General features: G+C 34.1%; 2 protein-coding genes across 2 annotated transcripts in view; both read left to right on the top strand.

The window, feature by feature from the left end:
- The first annotated feature begins 473 nt into the window (after positions 1-473).
- LOC121387136 (multiple epidermal growth factor-like domains protein 10) lies at positions 474-3,920 on the top strand. Its single transcript, XM_041518160.1, has 5 exons — positions 474-480; positions 1,247-1,375; positions 1,739-1,891; positions 3,251-3,379; positions 3,742-3,920. Exons 1-5 carry the CDS (start codon positions 474-476, stop codon positions 3,918-3,920), a joined length of 597 nt encoding a protein of 198 aa, XP_041374094.1.
- Positions 3,921-11,984: 8,064 nt separating this feature from the next.
- Positions 11,985-16,222, top strand: part of LOC121387135 (receptor-type tyrosine-protein phosphatase epsilon-like) — a 128,025-nt gene continuing 123,787 nt past the window's right edge. Inside the window, exons 1-3 of the mRNA XM_041518159.1 lie at positions 11,985-12,114; positions 13,398-13,541; positions 14,295-14,438. Coding sequence (XP_041374093.1) covers positions 13,523-13,541; positions 14,295-14,438 — 163 coding nt within the window. The 5' untranslated portion in view covers positions 11,985-12,114; positions 13,398-13,522. The remainder of the gene's footprint in view (positions 12,115-13,397; positions 13,542-14,294; positions 14,439-16,222) is intronic.

The raw sequence follows: 16,222 nt of genomic DNA, 5'->3' as shown, positions 1-16,222 counted from the left end.
GCTAATTTAATTAAAACAAGAAATCTCCGTTGATCATATATGGTTTACTATGCGTCAATATAGCCCCCACCCCCCCACCCCTTCCAGTTTCCACTATAATACTATATGTAAAAATTATCAAATATTTGACAACCAATAGCCGGTGATTAATAAAATCAATATGCTCTAGTGGTGTTGTTTACCACAACAGACTTTAAATGTATAGCCACCGTCCTACCCATTCTATTCTAAGAACTTTGGTATCACTTGCTATCTTTATTGGTTGGTTGTGTCGCCATGTAACAACAATTTGTAATAGGTCAAATATAAATTGATAATGTGTCCGAACTTGGTGGAAAATAAAGTCATATAGTTCCCTTCAAGGGCATTATGTATCTCAATTCTGTACACTATATCAATTCATGTTGCTATTTAAATTGTGACAGTCTTCTTCGTCCATGCACCCCAGTGATAGAACTTTCATTTCAGGAGCGATGGATTGTAAGATCGATCACTACTGGCAGAAATAGGGTTATTTCTCGATAGGTATAGTCTATATAGAAGCAGGGCATTTATTATATTTCTCTTCCATGAACAATATTACTCTTTCTCAACCAAGTGTCAAAATAATCATATGTTAGACACGAAATAGCCGTAGTCTAGAATATGCTGAGATGTTGTTCAACAAGCATTCCTTTCTTACTCTCGACCAAGTGTTGAAATATATATTAGACACCAAATAGCTTTAGTTTAAAATTTGCTGAAGTATCGCTAAAACAATAGTCTTGTCATGTTGTATATTGAGTCATGAAATGGACGACTTACACATACGAAAGTGCAATATCTCTGCAAATACAGTCTCGTTTTAGTAGGATATTTCACCCCAGCTAAATATTGAAATTCAGTCAATTGATAAGATGTGGGTTATATCATTTAATGTTTTCCATTCAATATCATCACGCATTTGGTTTGCATTTAAGGATTCTTTTGATTTTTACCTCACAGTTGATCTTGGTTTTGTTATGTATGTTCTATCTAGTACTGAAGGAATGCATTCATTCTTACCTTTCCATAAAACGTAAGCATGTGACACGGTACATAATATAAACATGTAGCGGGTTTAATTTTATGACTACAAGTCATAATGGCATCCAATAGCCATGATTAATTAATCAATGTGCTCTAGTGGTGTCGTTAAACAAAACAAACTTTTAACTGTACTTAATATAGAACATGAATATTTCTTAAATGTTTTGTTTTTGTTTAGTTTGTGCTCCTGGAACTTTCGGTGATGACTGCAACTCGTTATGTCACTGTCGAAATGGACCGTGTGACTATGTAACTGGTGAATGTACTGGAGGATGTCAACAAAACTGGACTGGGATAGCGTGCAGTGGTATGATATAATTTATAAAAGGGGTTCTTAATAAACTAATGTAAACTCTTAATGTTGAACGTGACAACCATCCTTTGTTCCACAAAATAGACAGGGAGCATTGCTAACCAATAGACGCTTATTGGTGAAAACAGTAATTTATAGAGTATCGCATAAAATGGTATGTTCATTCGTGCAACATTTACGTTAATCTAAGTTAAAGTTTCGTTGTCGGCAGTTGTGACTTGCTATAGCCTTAATTGTAGAAATGTAATTATTTTGTTTATTTCAATTTATATATTAGTGTTTATAATCCCTATGCAGTTTCTTCATCCGAAAAATATGGTTAAAGATGAAATGAATATTTGTACTTTATGTTTTCAGAATGTGTTTCTGATCACTATGGTCCTCTGTGTGAGAAATCATGCTCTAGCAGACACTGTGATGAATCAAGTGCGTACTCCTCGTGTAGTAGGGTGACTGGACGATGTGACAACGGATGTACAGCAGGATGGATGGAGAAAGACTGTACAGAGAGTAAGATCTACACTAAAACGTCTTAGTCTGTTCTGTACAGATGCTAGTTTAAGTAAAATATAAATCTATTTGTTTTATTCTCAAATATTGAGAGCAATAACAACAGGCAATATGACTGAGCAATGATAATTATTTGATATATACATGACAGAAATATGTTTTTATTGCCACTCGATTTAGATCTGACACTACCCGTATTCTTGTCCAGGTAACTAGTTGAAGTGACTATTTGCTTTACCAAAGTTATGATGTTACAGACGTGACACCTATAGCAGTAGCACTCATGTCAGATGCCACTTGCAGGGCAGGATATGCACACATTTAGCGAACAGCTGATATGACAGTGATTCATGAGTGCATGTTATCACAACAGTATTTATTCTAATGAGCTCTGTTCGGTGATAGTTTTCATTTAGTAAACTAGTCTAGGAGTGACAGTCTTATTGGTCCATATAACCCAGTGGTAGAACTGTCTTTTCGGGAGCGATGGATTGTAGGATCGATCACTACTGGCAGAAATAGGGTTGTTTACCGTCACAACCACTCCTTTGCGATATGTACATCACGTACTGCTGTGTATTGTATACTGACATGCCTATGCAAATTCATATATAAAAGTTCCCTTCCACTTATTTGGTAGGTAAATTCTATATAGAAGCAGGACATTTATTCTATTTCTCTTCCATGAACAATATTTCTCTTTTTCATCCAAGTGATGAAATAATCATATGTTAGACACAAAATAGCTGTATTCTAAAATTTGCTGAGGTGTTGTTCAACAAACATTCCTTCCTCACTCACGACCAATTGTTGAAATATATGTTAGACACCAAATAGCTTTACTTTAAAATTTGCTGAGGTGTCGTTAAACCAATATTCTTGTCATGTCGTATCTTGAGTCATGAAATGGATGACTTACACAATCGAAAGCGGAATATCTCAAATACAGTCTGATTTTGATAGGATTTTTCTCCCCAGCTAAATATTGAAATTCAGTCAATTGACAAGATGTGGGTTACATCATTTAATGTTTTCCACTCAAGATCATAATGCACTTGGTTTGTATTTAAGGGTTCTTTTGATTTTTGCCTCAAATGTGATGTTGGTTTTACATTATGTATGTTCTATCTATTACTGGAGGAATGCATTTATCCTTACCCTTCCATAAAACGTAAGCATGCGACACGGTACATAATATAAAAATGTAGCGGGTTTCGTTTGATGACTATGAGTCATAATGATATCCAATAGCCGATGTTTAATGAATTTGCTCTAGTGGTGTAGTTAACCAAAATAAACGTTTAACAGTATGTAATATATAACATTAACACTTCTTAAATGTGTTTGTTCTTTGTTTAGTCTGTGCTTCTGGAACTTTCGGTGATGACTGCACCTCGTTCTGTCACTGTCTAGATGGGCCGTGTGACTACATAACTGGAGAATGTACTGGAGAATGTAAACAAAACTGGACTGGAATAACGTGTAGTGGTATGCTATCATTTACAAATTGCATGTATAAAAGGAATAAAACTGCAGTAGCACATGCATGGTTCTCTATAAATCAATGTAAACGCTTAATGTTAAACCTGACAGTCATTTTTTGTTGTATTTTGAGTATTGCATAAAATGTTACGTTCATGTGTGCAACACTTAGGTTAATCTGAGTTAAGTTTCATTGTCGACAGTTGTGACTTTCTGTAGGCTTAATTGTAGAAATGTAATGAGTTTGTTTATTTCAATTTGAATGTTACTTTTCATCTGCTATTCATTTTTGTTTAAGCCCTATGCAGTTTCTTCATTAGAAAAATATGATTAAAGATTAAATTAATATTTGTACTTTATGTTTTTAGAGTGTGATTCTGATCTCTATGGTCCTCTGTGTGCAAAACCTTGCTCCAGCAGACACTGTGATGAATCAAGTGCTAACTCCTCATGTAGTAAAGTGACTGGACGATGTGACAACGGCTGTACAGCAGGATGGCTGGAACAAGACTGTACAACCAGTAAGATCTATACTAAAATAGCATAGTCTGTTCTGTACAGATGCAATTTTAATTAAAACATATATATATTTCTTTTATTCTCAAATATTAAGATCAATAACAACAGGCAGCATGGTTGAGCAATGATATACCTGACAGAAATAAGTTCTTATTGTCACTCGAATTAGATCTGACATGACCCACCCCTATTATTGTCATGGTGACCATTTGTCATGACTATTGTTTGTGTTTTCTTTACCAAAGTTATGATGTGACAGACATGACAACTATAGTGGTAGCACTCATGACAGATGCCACTTGCAAGCAGGATATGCTCACCTTACGCGAACAGCTGATATGACAATGATTCAAGAGTCATCATAACATATTTATTCTAATGAGCTCTGTTCGGTCCTAGTTTTGATTTAATACACGAATCTGGGAGTGACAGTCTTCTTTCTGGATACAAGAAGGATACAATATCCAGTAAAGGATATCATCGGGAGTGGCAATACTCCTATTGACAAGAACGAGATAGAGACCCATGGAATTAACCTTTTTTTGTTTGCCAAATGCACATTCGACTCTCCATTGTGCCGTGATACGGCCCTGGCAATGTATTCGTTAAGATTTATGCATAGTTACTATTTTCAAAATATTAATTGTTCAGACATCCATATTTATATTTACATATTTAGCGATACAGCATAGCTCTAGCTAGGCTTTTGACAGTGCAGGGCGTATAATAATATTAATGCTGGCCAGTGATGGTGTGACTGGTTCAGTGTAAGATCACTTGGACACGGGGATAGGCTGCATTTATTTGACGGGGACCCAATACAAGTCAGCAGAACAAATTTAAATTATATGAATTTACACTGTCGTAATTATCAGAGCGATTTTTATACATTGTGTCATATTTATTGGCAAAATTATATGTGTCACAATTTCAGAATGTCAACAGGATATGTATGGCCTAAAATGTAGAAAGTATTGCCGTCTGCGACAGTGTCTTGGACGTTCATCTTGTGATCACGTTACTGGAGAATGTGACCTTGGCTGTGATCGAGGATATTGGTCTGACGATTGTAGAATGAGTACGTATGATAGATATTACACAGGCCAGTATCTAATCAAGAATTACATACAATTGTACTATGAACATGTATTCAAGATATTACAAATGCTACCCTTTGGTAGTAGCTTGTAAAAATAGTTACATATGCTGGCAACTTTATTATATTGATATTATATGCCACTAAATGTCACATAACGTACACTAAAACAATTTCATTGTATGCTATAAAATAGTTTGATCCCGTGTTTTTTGTGATTTGTTTCAAGGAATAATAAACTTCATACACATTCGTGTGATAAGGCTACAGACAGTCCAGTAGATCCATATGTCTCATAATCTCTCAGGGCACGACAATATTGGCACGAAAAATAAAAATGGGAATGAGTCTGCAGATTATTGAAAATTCAAAACATCTTTATCCTGGCATAATGTGTGTAAATAAAGTGGTTTGTTGCTTCCTATTCTTCCCAGCATGCTACGAAATAAAATATATAGTAAGTTGCTTGTATAATTACTTACCAGCATATTGACGAGCCTAATTAATACAGTTTTAATATGCTTGGCTGTTATGTGTATTAATTTTAGGGTGTCAGGACACCTATGGATTTAACTGTAACATGTCTTGTGATGCCAGACACTGTCATGGAGGTACATCGTGTCCTATGAAGACAGGACGATGCACATATGGTTGCCAACCTGGCTGGGAGTTACCCGACTGCACAACTCGTAAGTGGTTCACATTATTGCTGTTGTTTACAAAATACTACTAAACAAAAACAAAAAATGTTATTAAAATTATTATTATTATTGTTATTATTAATATTATTAATATTGAAGTTGATATTGATTGTATTGTTATTATTATTATTATTATTATTATTATTATTATTATTATTATTATTATTATTATTATGTTGCTGTTGTTGTTGTTGCTGTTGTTAGCGTTATTATTATTATTATTATTATTATTATTATTATTATTATTATTTTTTATTTTTTATTTTTTTTTTTTATTGTCCCAGAAGAATACATAGTGTTAGGGTTGGGGCCCTAAATCACTACTACAATACATAGCATGTATAATTAGTAGTAACATATACAGGTAATTACATATACATATCTAGTATGAAGAAATATTCTTTAAACTCCTCTAGGGCACTGACCTAAATTGAAAAGAAAGATAGAGAAAAAGAAAAGAATAAAAAGAAAAGAAAAAAGAAATAAGAAACGAAAGAAGGAACAGAGTTACTTCGTGCATAATTGCGCATATATGACAGTATATTCATAGAGATACCCACATACATAAATGCATACACATATATATTATACATGTACATATATTCACAGATGTACCCACATCTACCAGAAATATATACGGATGAAATGAAATTAAAAGTATTATATTTGTTCTAAAATGTAGTCTGAATTTTGTTTTCAAACAAGCTGTTTCCATGTCGAGATTATCTTTAAGTCTCATTAAAATAGTGTTTGCCACGTTGCCCATTCATTATTAAATACATCGTATTTACAAGTTTTTAAAAGAATATATCTTTCAATTTCAAATTTGGTTGCATTATGCCATGCACAGCGTTAATACTTAAACATTTCTTTTGTATTTTCATACTGTATATATAATATTTTATATTAATTATTAACCAGTTTATAAAATCGCTATTATTATTATTTATCAAACCAAACATTATAATAATTTTATTAAAATGAATTATAGTTCCTGTTCGAGTAAATATCCAATCTGTTACTGCTTCCCATAAAGTGTGTACCTTATCGCAATCGAAAAATAAATGTTGTATTGTTTCAGGAAAATTATTACAGAAGCTACATATATCAGAATCAGTGTAGTTAATCTTGTATAGAAAAGTATTAGTAGCTAATATGTTTTGCAGTAATCTATACTGAAACCATCGAAGGCTAGAATCTTTCACACATCGAAATGGTAAAGCATAATATTTTTCCCAGTCAGTTTGTTCAAATAAAAAGCCTTCATTACTATATTTTATCTGTCCTTTTGGCTTTACATACTGAAAGTTTAAAATGCCATACATATCTCTGCACCCTTTTTCACTTTTTAATAATAGTTGCAGTTTTAAAGGGTATATAGGATTTTTCACTGTGTTAAAATGATCGTCTTTTAACTGATCTAATTTATATATAAATGATTTGACAGCATTTATTAATGATGCATAGTTGATAAAATTTGTAGTTATATGGTATTTTTTAACAAACTGGTCATATATTTAAAAAATTCCATTTTCGTCTAATAAATCGTTTATAAAAATTATGTTTTTACCAATATAGGTTTTATACAAAAATGGTTTATGATCTATTAATATTTTACTGTTAAGCCATATATTTGTTCCAAGTATGTCTTCTACATTATTCGGATTTTGTTTTTGTTGTATTTCTGCCCAATTTTCCAGAGTATCTTTCCAAAACATATTTTTCATGCGCAATGTTTTACGAACAATAAAATTATCCCCATATAAGATTAGATCCTTTGTGGATATACCTGTAACTGATTTAAATAGGGTTATCCATTTTGAGTTTTCTTGAAACAATCTTCGAACCCATACACATTTTAAAGCTATAAGAAAGTTATCTATATTTATCATTTTTATACCACCATTTTTGTAGTCTTGTGTTATTAATGTTCGTTTTATCTTTTCTGATTTATTCTCCCAAATAAATTAAAAAAATAATGTATTCAGATGTTTTATTACTTTTTCGTTTGGGTTTGGTAATACCATTAAAAGGTGTGTTAACTTCGGTATTACTAAGGCTTTTAGAACCGTGACTCGCCCTAAAACAGTTAATTTTCTCACTGACCATATTTTTATTAACTTTTGCATTTCCAATATTTACTGCCTATCCAGATAGCGCTTGATTTTGAATAATTTATTTTTAAGCCTGAAGTATGAGCATAATTATCTAGAACTCTTAGCGTACTATGAAGGGACTCTGGTGATCCATCGAGAATGAAACTGGTATCATCCGCATATTGGGATATTAAATATTCTTCTCCATCTATAGTTATACCTTTAATTGATGTACAATTTCTAACAAGAATTGCTAGAATTTCAGCGCATATAATAAACACATATGGCGACAATGGGTCCCCTTGTCTGCATCCCCTTTCTAAATGAAATGGTTCAGACAAAAACCCATTTTGCATTACCCGAGATAAAGAATTGTTATATAAGTTTTGATCCAATCTTTAATAGAAGTTTTAAAGTTAAATATGTCTAGTGCTTTATTTATAAAAGACCATGATACTGAGTCGAATGCTTTTTCAAAGTCTACTAGTAACAGCAACCCAGGTATGTTATGTGTTTCAGTGTAATACATAATATCGTATATTACTCTTATATTTTCCCCAATATATCTTCCTTTAATGAAGCCAGTTTGGTCTTTGTTTATAATTTTATCTAGTACTTGCTTTATTCTTTTGGTAAAATGATTTGGTTTCTTTTAATATTGTTTGTTGGTCATCGATTACCTATCTCCATTATCTAATCTTATAGTTGATATTAATTTACTAAAGTAATTTCTAGATTCTAAGTTACAAAAGAACTTTGATAGTTTTTCCCCTTCTTCTATCCATTTTTCCCTTGATCTGATATAGCTACCCTTCAATTTTTCTTTTCTTAGTTCTGTTAGTTCATATTTCTTTTTTGTCAATTGCTTCTACGTCAATATTTTCACTTTCTTCTAATGTTTTAATTTCAGCACAAAGTAGTTTTTCTAATTCATTATTTATTTATTTTTTTGAATGAGGAAAACGCTATTGTCTTGCCTCTTATTTCCATCAGTAATGTTTCCAAAAACAGCTGGTCATTTATTATAAATTGTATTTCTTCTGTTGGAATCGATTTGCATGTAAATAATATTTTGTATCTAAATGTTGATTTAGTACTAAATTAAAATCTCCACATATAATATATTTATCATTGTCAAAATCTACAATGCATTCCAATATAAACTGAAATAAATCGGGATTGTCTGAATTCGGACCATATAAATTAATTAATGTTATTCTTTCTCCATCTATTGTAATATCTAAAATAAAGAAATTTCCGGAGCCATCTGATTTAGTTTTATGTATGCTATATTCAAAGTTATTATTAAACAAAATAGCTATTCCTCTAGCGTTTGTGGAATACGAGTTGAAAAGGCATTTGTACCCCCACTGGGTTTGGATATATGGCTCTAATTCCATCGAAAAATGTGTATCTTGCAAACAATAAATATTAAAGTTCTTGCATTTTATATAGTTTAATACGTCTTTTCTTTTTTCCGGATCTCCTAGTTCCTGGCAGTTAAGTGTCATTATTTGAAAAAGGGCTATGGCGGATTTATGGCGGGAATATTATATTTTCCATGCTTGCATAAGTTGGATGTTAGTGGATTCAGCTTGTTGGAACAATACAGGTAATAATTTAGAATTAAGGTAATAGACTTTACACAAAGTATAAGATAAGTGAGAGCTGAAAGTATTAACAAATATAGTGTTTTACAAAGAAAGAAAAAATATGTAAACAAAGGTAAACTGAGATAAACAATGATTGACATCTTAAAACAACGATGTCACGATGTCCCTTTCCCAGACCTTTAGATTGTGTTAACTGGTCTAGAAAGATAATGGTATATAATGTGATACATACAAACAAAATTTCAGTCAATCAATAAGTTCCATCCCTAAAATATAATATTGTTCAATTAATAAACTCTCTCTCTCTCTCTCTCTCTCTCTCTCTCTCTCTCTCTCTCTCTCTCTCTCTCTCTCTCTCTCTCTCTCTCTCTCTCTCATAACATGCGCTGCTGGAGTGTGCCTTGTCATATAGAAGAGACACTAATCGTAAATAGATACTTTAAAGGTACTTGGCTCTGCAATAAAACGTTGTATGGTGTTGTATACAAAAACATACACTAGCACATAATCTACATAAGCATATTAAACATTCGAGAGTATAAATATTTCTATGAACATATCATTTTAGCGGATGGGGAGGGGGGGGGGGGAATCATTTAACAAATGAGCAAACAATGATACTACAAGTACGTATAGTATTAATTTATATAAGATCTAACATGTATTAAATTTATTAAACATTATAAACTAATACTCACAAAAAACAAAAACAAAGACAAACAAATAAATTAACGGACGAATAAGAAGTAGATGTATATATAAAAAAAAAAAAATAATAATAATAAAAACAATTAATAATAATAATAATAATAATAATAATAATAATAATAATAATAATAATAAAAAATAATAATAATATTTAAGTAAAAAAAATCCAATAAGCAAGTAAATGAAACGAAAAAAACCCATTAAGACAAAGAAATAATAATAATAATAATTAAAAACACAAAAAAACAAAAACAACCCCGATACCCTCCTCCAAACAAACCAACACAACTCCACCCAAGCCAACACGCATCTGCATTCGTAATATATATTCACCTTCATAAACATATTTGCACATGGTCATTCAAAACACACACACACACACACACACCACACACACACACACACACACACACACACACACACACACAGCTATAGTCCGTCCCATCATTAAAAACAAAATTGTTTTTTGTAAATAATTTCTCTATGGTTTGATATAAAAAAAAAAGTAAAAGTGTTTTGAAAATGACAACTATATATATTTTTTTGTATGAAATTTACAAATCAATTTGCTAAGAAATTAATAACTTGTAGTAACTTCCATAGTATGAAAAAGGGCATTCCCTGTGGGACGGACTATAGATTTCAAAACATGTTATACGTGTATTACATAAATACATTGTATATACAATAGGCCTAAATGGTTACTACGGGATACTATTTACAGTCTTTCGTCAGTCTAATAGTAGTCAGGTTCTGTGTCCGAATCGTAACTACCTTCGTGCAGAAAGTTCGCGGGATCGACACGTTTTACCAGTCCGTTAGATGTTTGCTTCACAAAACAATTTCCGTCTCTTGTCCACGCTGTTAAAACCGTTTCGTGTTCTTTCAGTTTATTCAAATAGGCCAGGTTTTTAACGGTCAGATCCTCGCTTATGCCGATACCGGTTCCTTTCAGCTTCCGTCTGTGGTAAAGGGCTTGATTTTTATGCACTCTTGACTTGAATTTTACAATCATGGGTCGCACTTTGCCCGTTTCAAATTTCCCCATCCGATGTGCGATGTTAATATCGGCTTTTGTTACGTTCACCCCGATCTTCTTCAGCACTCCCCTAGCAGCCTCGATTGTCTGTTCTATCGTCTCTCCCTTGTCTTCGTCTTTCAATCCGAATATTCGCACACTGTTTTTTCTCCTGTACTGTTGTTCTAAATCATTAATTTTTTTCATAGCAAGTTGGCTGGTAAAAATAGCTGATCGACTGTCACCATTCACTTTTTTCACCCGCTGACGTAGTGTTTCGTTCTCTTTTAATAGTTTGTCCTTTTCGACTTCAACGGTGAAAACTTGCGATTCAAGTGTTTCTAGTCGCTCGTTCATACGATTCAAGATATCATTTTTTGTTGCCTCTAACTGTGTTTTTAAATCATCTTTTGAAATAAGTTTTTCATTTATCTCTTTCAGTTGCACCATTATTGAATTCATATCCAACTGTGGGTTTTCCTTAGTAAATAACCTTTTCGATGGCTGATCGTCGTTTTCTATATTTTGTTCTTGGCGTACCTGTTTGGTATCTTGTCGTGTCGGAGCTTTCTTTTGCGAAACTGAAACTTTATTACTACCACTGGCACTCATTTCAAAACTGGAGTCGCTGGAAGAGGGGTGATTCCTTTTTGTTTGTTCCCGATGGGTACGATTCGACATTTAAAGCGTTTTGGGTAGCTACAATATAGGTTGATCATATATTCTGGTATTACTTGTTACAGATATACCTTACAACACACAGCAGTATGAATTTATCACTTGCTATTTAAAACAGTTGTTATATTCACTGATATTTAAGACCGTGTTTTATTTGTGTTACAGCATGTCAAGGTGGTACATTTGGACCAAGGTGTCAGTCAAAGTGTAGTGAAAGACACTGTAAAGGAGACAACTCATCTTGTGATACTAAGAATGGAACATGCCAACATGGCTGTCAGCCGGGGTGGAAGAGTCCAAGTTGAAACACTGGTAAGTATTTAAACAATATATATATATATATATATATATATATATATATATATATATATATATATACACACACACACACACACACACAGATACAGTAGAATCTCATTGGCTCGAACACTGTCGGTGCATCAAAGTCTGTTCGACCCATTGTGTAGTTCGAACCATGCATTTGGCCGTTGTCGGGTGCTTCTGTAACACAAAAACCAATCGGAACACCTCGCATATTTCCGTAAAACTGGCTTGGGCGAGATGGTCCGATTGACTCATGAGTAACAAAGTCGCCGTCAAATGTCGGATGAGATACATATTTGTAACTATTATTTATCACCGTTAAATAAACAAATAACAAACACACTGGTAGTTTGTATTTATAAATATTTATTAATTTAAAAAATCGTTCTTTATTGTGCTGTTGTAGAATCTTTTGCGACATATTGACAACGCTGAGAAAAAATAAAAGTGCATGAAGCACAGGCGGAGGCCCTTTAGCCTACCTGTTATTGTTGCAATCACTACATGACATTGATCTCTCCTGTATTTCAAGTTAAAAACAAAATATGCCGACGCTCAGGCGTAGAGTAGCGATTAAAATGATTAAAGTAAACCGGCGAGGCCTGCCTAGGTTCACCAATTGATTGGTGTTACATGCAAGGTTAATTCAGCTAACGATTATTGTAGTAAAATTGTCTGTAATAGAAAGAAAATTACCGATAGGTGCTAAATAAGCAACATGATAAGCCAGCATATGATCTAGGATTTCTTCGTTCCACTTCCGAATTTATAATAACTTATACTTTGTGACTGACGTGAAAGGGTCTATGAAAAATTTGTACATAAATAAATAACATAGAGAAAGCTTCTATTCGACCCAAGGGGTATTCGACCAATCAGCACCAAAATAAAAGGGTTTAATAGAGAGAAAAAATCGGGACCTTGTTCTTGGTTCGAGAATACGGGTAGGTTCGACCGTTGGGCGTTCGAGCCAATGAAATTCTATATATACACATGTGTATATATATTATTTGATGCAATAGACATAATTATTCAACATTAAGTATACTAAACACAAAAAAACAAAGTGGGAGATTAATTGCAATATTGTCATCACATACCCTTAAGTAAGTATATATTATATTCATTACAAAAACAAACGTGTAGGCAGTAGGCTGAGTTGGCAGCACTCAGCTGTTGTTGTATGGGTTGTGTGCAGATCCTATATTTCAGCATGTGTTTGTGATTTGTATAGTCTTGACAGTGAATTGATATATGGCACTATATTCCAGCATGTGATAGAGGATCCTATGGCGTTGGTTGTCAATTCAGTTGTTCAAGAAGACACTGCAAAGTGAGTACGACGAGCTGCAACAAGGTCAATGGTTCCTGTGAAGGTCTGTGCCGGGACAGTTGGATGGGAGTCGACTGTACAGGTGCACCGGTTTTTATTAACATAGCTGCTTTAAATTTATAAACAAAGTCCAAAGTTAAACGTTACAAAACAAACTGCTTGTGTGCAAATTGTGCAAACAAAATGTGAACGTATTCATTGTATACTAGTATATATTTAGTTTAGGAATCAGTCAACTTTACTTTCAAAACAAATGAGCAAAAACAAAGTGGTTCTTCATTTAAGTGGCTTACATATCGTAACTATTTATCATCTTATTGTAATTAAATCTCCTACTATAATTCAAACTTCATGATAATTCATTAATCTATAAAAATATATAATAATTGCAATCTGAGCTATTATGTCTTTGCTTCCTGTTTCTCGAACATAGTTAATCCATCATGTTTAGTATGAACATCATATAGCACTACAAATAAGGTGTTTCATTAGAATTCCAGATTTTCAACCATTCATGCAGGCAGCAGAGCATTGGATGTATAGCGACACTATCAGTTAACTAATATAAATAATATTATTATGTATACGTTTGTTTTGTTTAACGACTCCATTAGAATACATTGATTTATTAATTATCTACTATTGGATGTCAAAATTATGTATACATGCATTATTTAAAACATATTGTTGCTTTTAGTGCTATATGCTATCTGTATGCATGTCAGGGTCAGTCTCCTTGTTGTGGGTTGGTCAATCTTAACTACAAAATTAAACATCGGTCCGTCAATCAAACATTGCATGAATGAATTATATAAATAATAACTTCACAATACAGGATGTGATGGGAAATACGGACCAGATTGTTCATTATCGTGTGATGACAGACACTGTAAACAGAACAATGCACCATGTAATCACTTGACCGGATCTTGTGATGGAGAATGTATGTCTGGTTGGCAAGGTGCTACATGTTCTGACAGTAAGTACTGCAAGGACATTTCATTCAGTAGAATGTAGAGACGCTCTTGAGTTTGCAGCCAAATAATCCCATACGTATATCCATCACAGTGGAAATTATGGATGGTGGTTTCTATCATTAGTCGGGTTCTCATCTGATATTTATGTTACCAGTGACGTAACAATACATCGAACTATCGATATGTTGCGATAGCCAATGCCTTAACAGCAATGCATCGGTAGTTAATTTAACTACCGATAACTACTGCAATTGTTTTTTCAGCTATCGATAGTATTGATATCATGCATAGTAAATACATAATAACAATGTGTGGTCGTTATATACTCTGTCCAAAAACAAACGCATTGGAGAAATATTCATATAATTATCTCTTTAATACAAAGTGGTATAACTTCCTTATTTATGATCGTATCACAGTCAAATTTGACATGAGTATGTGACAATGTTCTTGCTATGGACTGATGGCACCAAACACCGTCGCACGAGGGCGCTGAAATCAGTACCCTGTGTGGTCACCAGCAGCAGCAATCACTGCGCGATATCTCTTTGGCATAGACTGAATGAGTCTCTGAATCCGGGCACGTGGAATCCTAGCCCATTCTTCCTGCTGTGCATGTGACAGTTGCTGGCGTACACGTCTGTCCAGTTCGTCCCATAGATCTTCAATGAGGTTGAGATCTAGCGATCTTGATGGCCATGGCAGCACATTAATGTTCTCATTATGTAGGAAATCCATTGTTATACGTGCCGTATGCGGCCTGGCATTGTCCTGCTGAAAGAGTTATCTCTGTCGATCCAAAATGGGAAGCATGTGACGGTGAAGAATTTCGTCCCGGTAGCGTACAGCTGTCAGGTTGCCTTGTACGAACACAAGTTCACTTCTGCCGGTGTATGAGATGGCTACCCACATCATGGCACTCCCTCCACCGAATCTGTTAACGTGTGCCACGCAGTTGTTGGCAAAACGTGCATTGTGGCATCTGCAAATACGTTGTCGTCCTTCACGTTGCTGTAGAAGGAAACGTGACTCGTCGCTGAACCATACTCGTCGCCAGCTTGTCGAAGTCGGTTCCGAATGGTTTGTGCAGACACACTTCTCAAGCCAGGTATGCGTCCAGCAGTGTTCGTTGCTGTGGCAGTTCGGTGACGCAAGTGCAGAACCCGGATGTAGCGATCTTGTGCTGCAGTTGTTATGCGAGGTCTTCCACTTCTGGGCCGGTGTTCAGCTAGTTAAAACTGCTGGTACCTGTCCCAGAGACGTGAAATGGTGCTCTGATGGACGTGCATGTGGCGTGCAACTGCTGACTGCGATTCATCTAACTGGAGGCGGCCTATTGTAATGTTTCGATTCCGCAGGCTTTTTTTTTTTTTTTATTGTCCCAGATCACAAACTTAGCAGTGTCAGGGAAGGGAGCCCCAAATCACTACTGTACATATACTAAACATACAACACATATATCCATACACAAACAGATGCGTGCACACGTACCCGGATGTCCTCCGATACATACACATATGTACATACATAGATTCATACATACATACATACACATACATATATGCAAAAAGGCATCAATGTAAGTGAGTACAAGAATAGTAAATATACATACATGTAATTGGTTTAATCTGGGATATTATAAAGAGAAGAGAGAGGATAAGAAAGAGAAGAAAGAAGTAGAAGACGATATAAGGCTATACGTGAGGTGTATGTTTATGTTTGCTTGTTTTCCGCTATCTCCAAACAAGCCATAGACAAGAACAAACTTAAGCTAACATCATGTATT

The sequence above is a fragment of the Gigantopelta aegis genome, chromosome 13, assembly GCF_016097555.1.
Source record: "Gigantopelta aegis isolate Gae_Host chromosome 13, Gae_host_genome, whole genome shotgun sequence".
In the NCBI taxonomy this organism is placed as follows: Eukaryota; Metazoa; Mollusca; class Gastropoda; order Neomphalida; family Peltospiridae; genus Gigantopelta; species Gigantopelta aegis.
The sequence above is the reverse complement of the archived record's forward strand: the minus strand, read 5'-3'. Positions and strand labels throughout refer to the sequence as shown.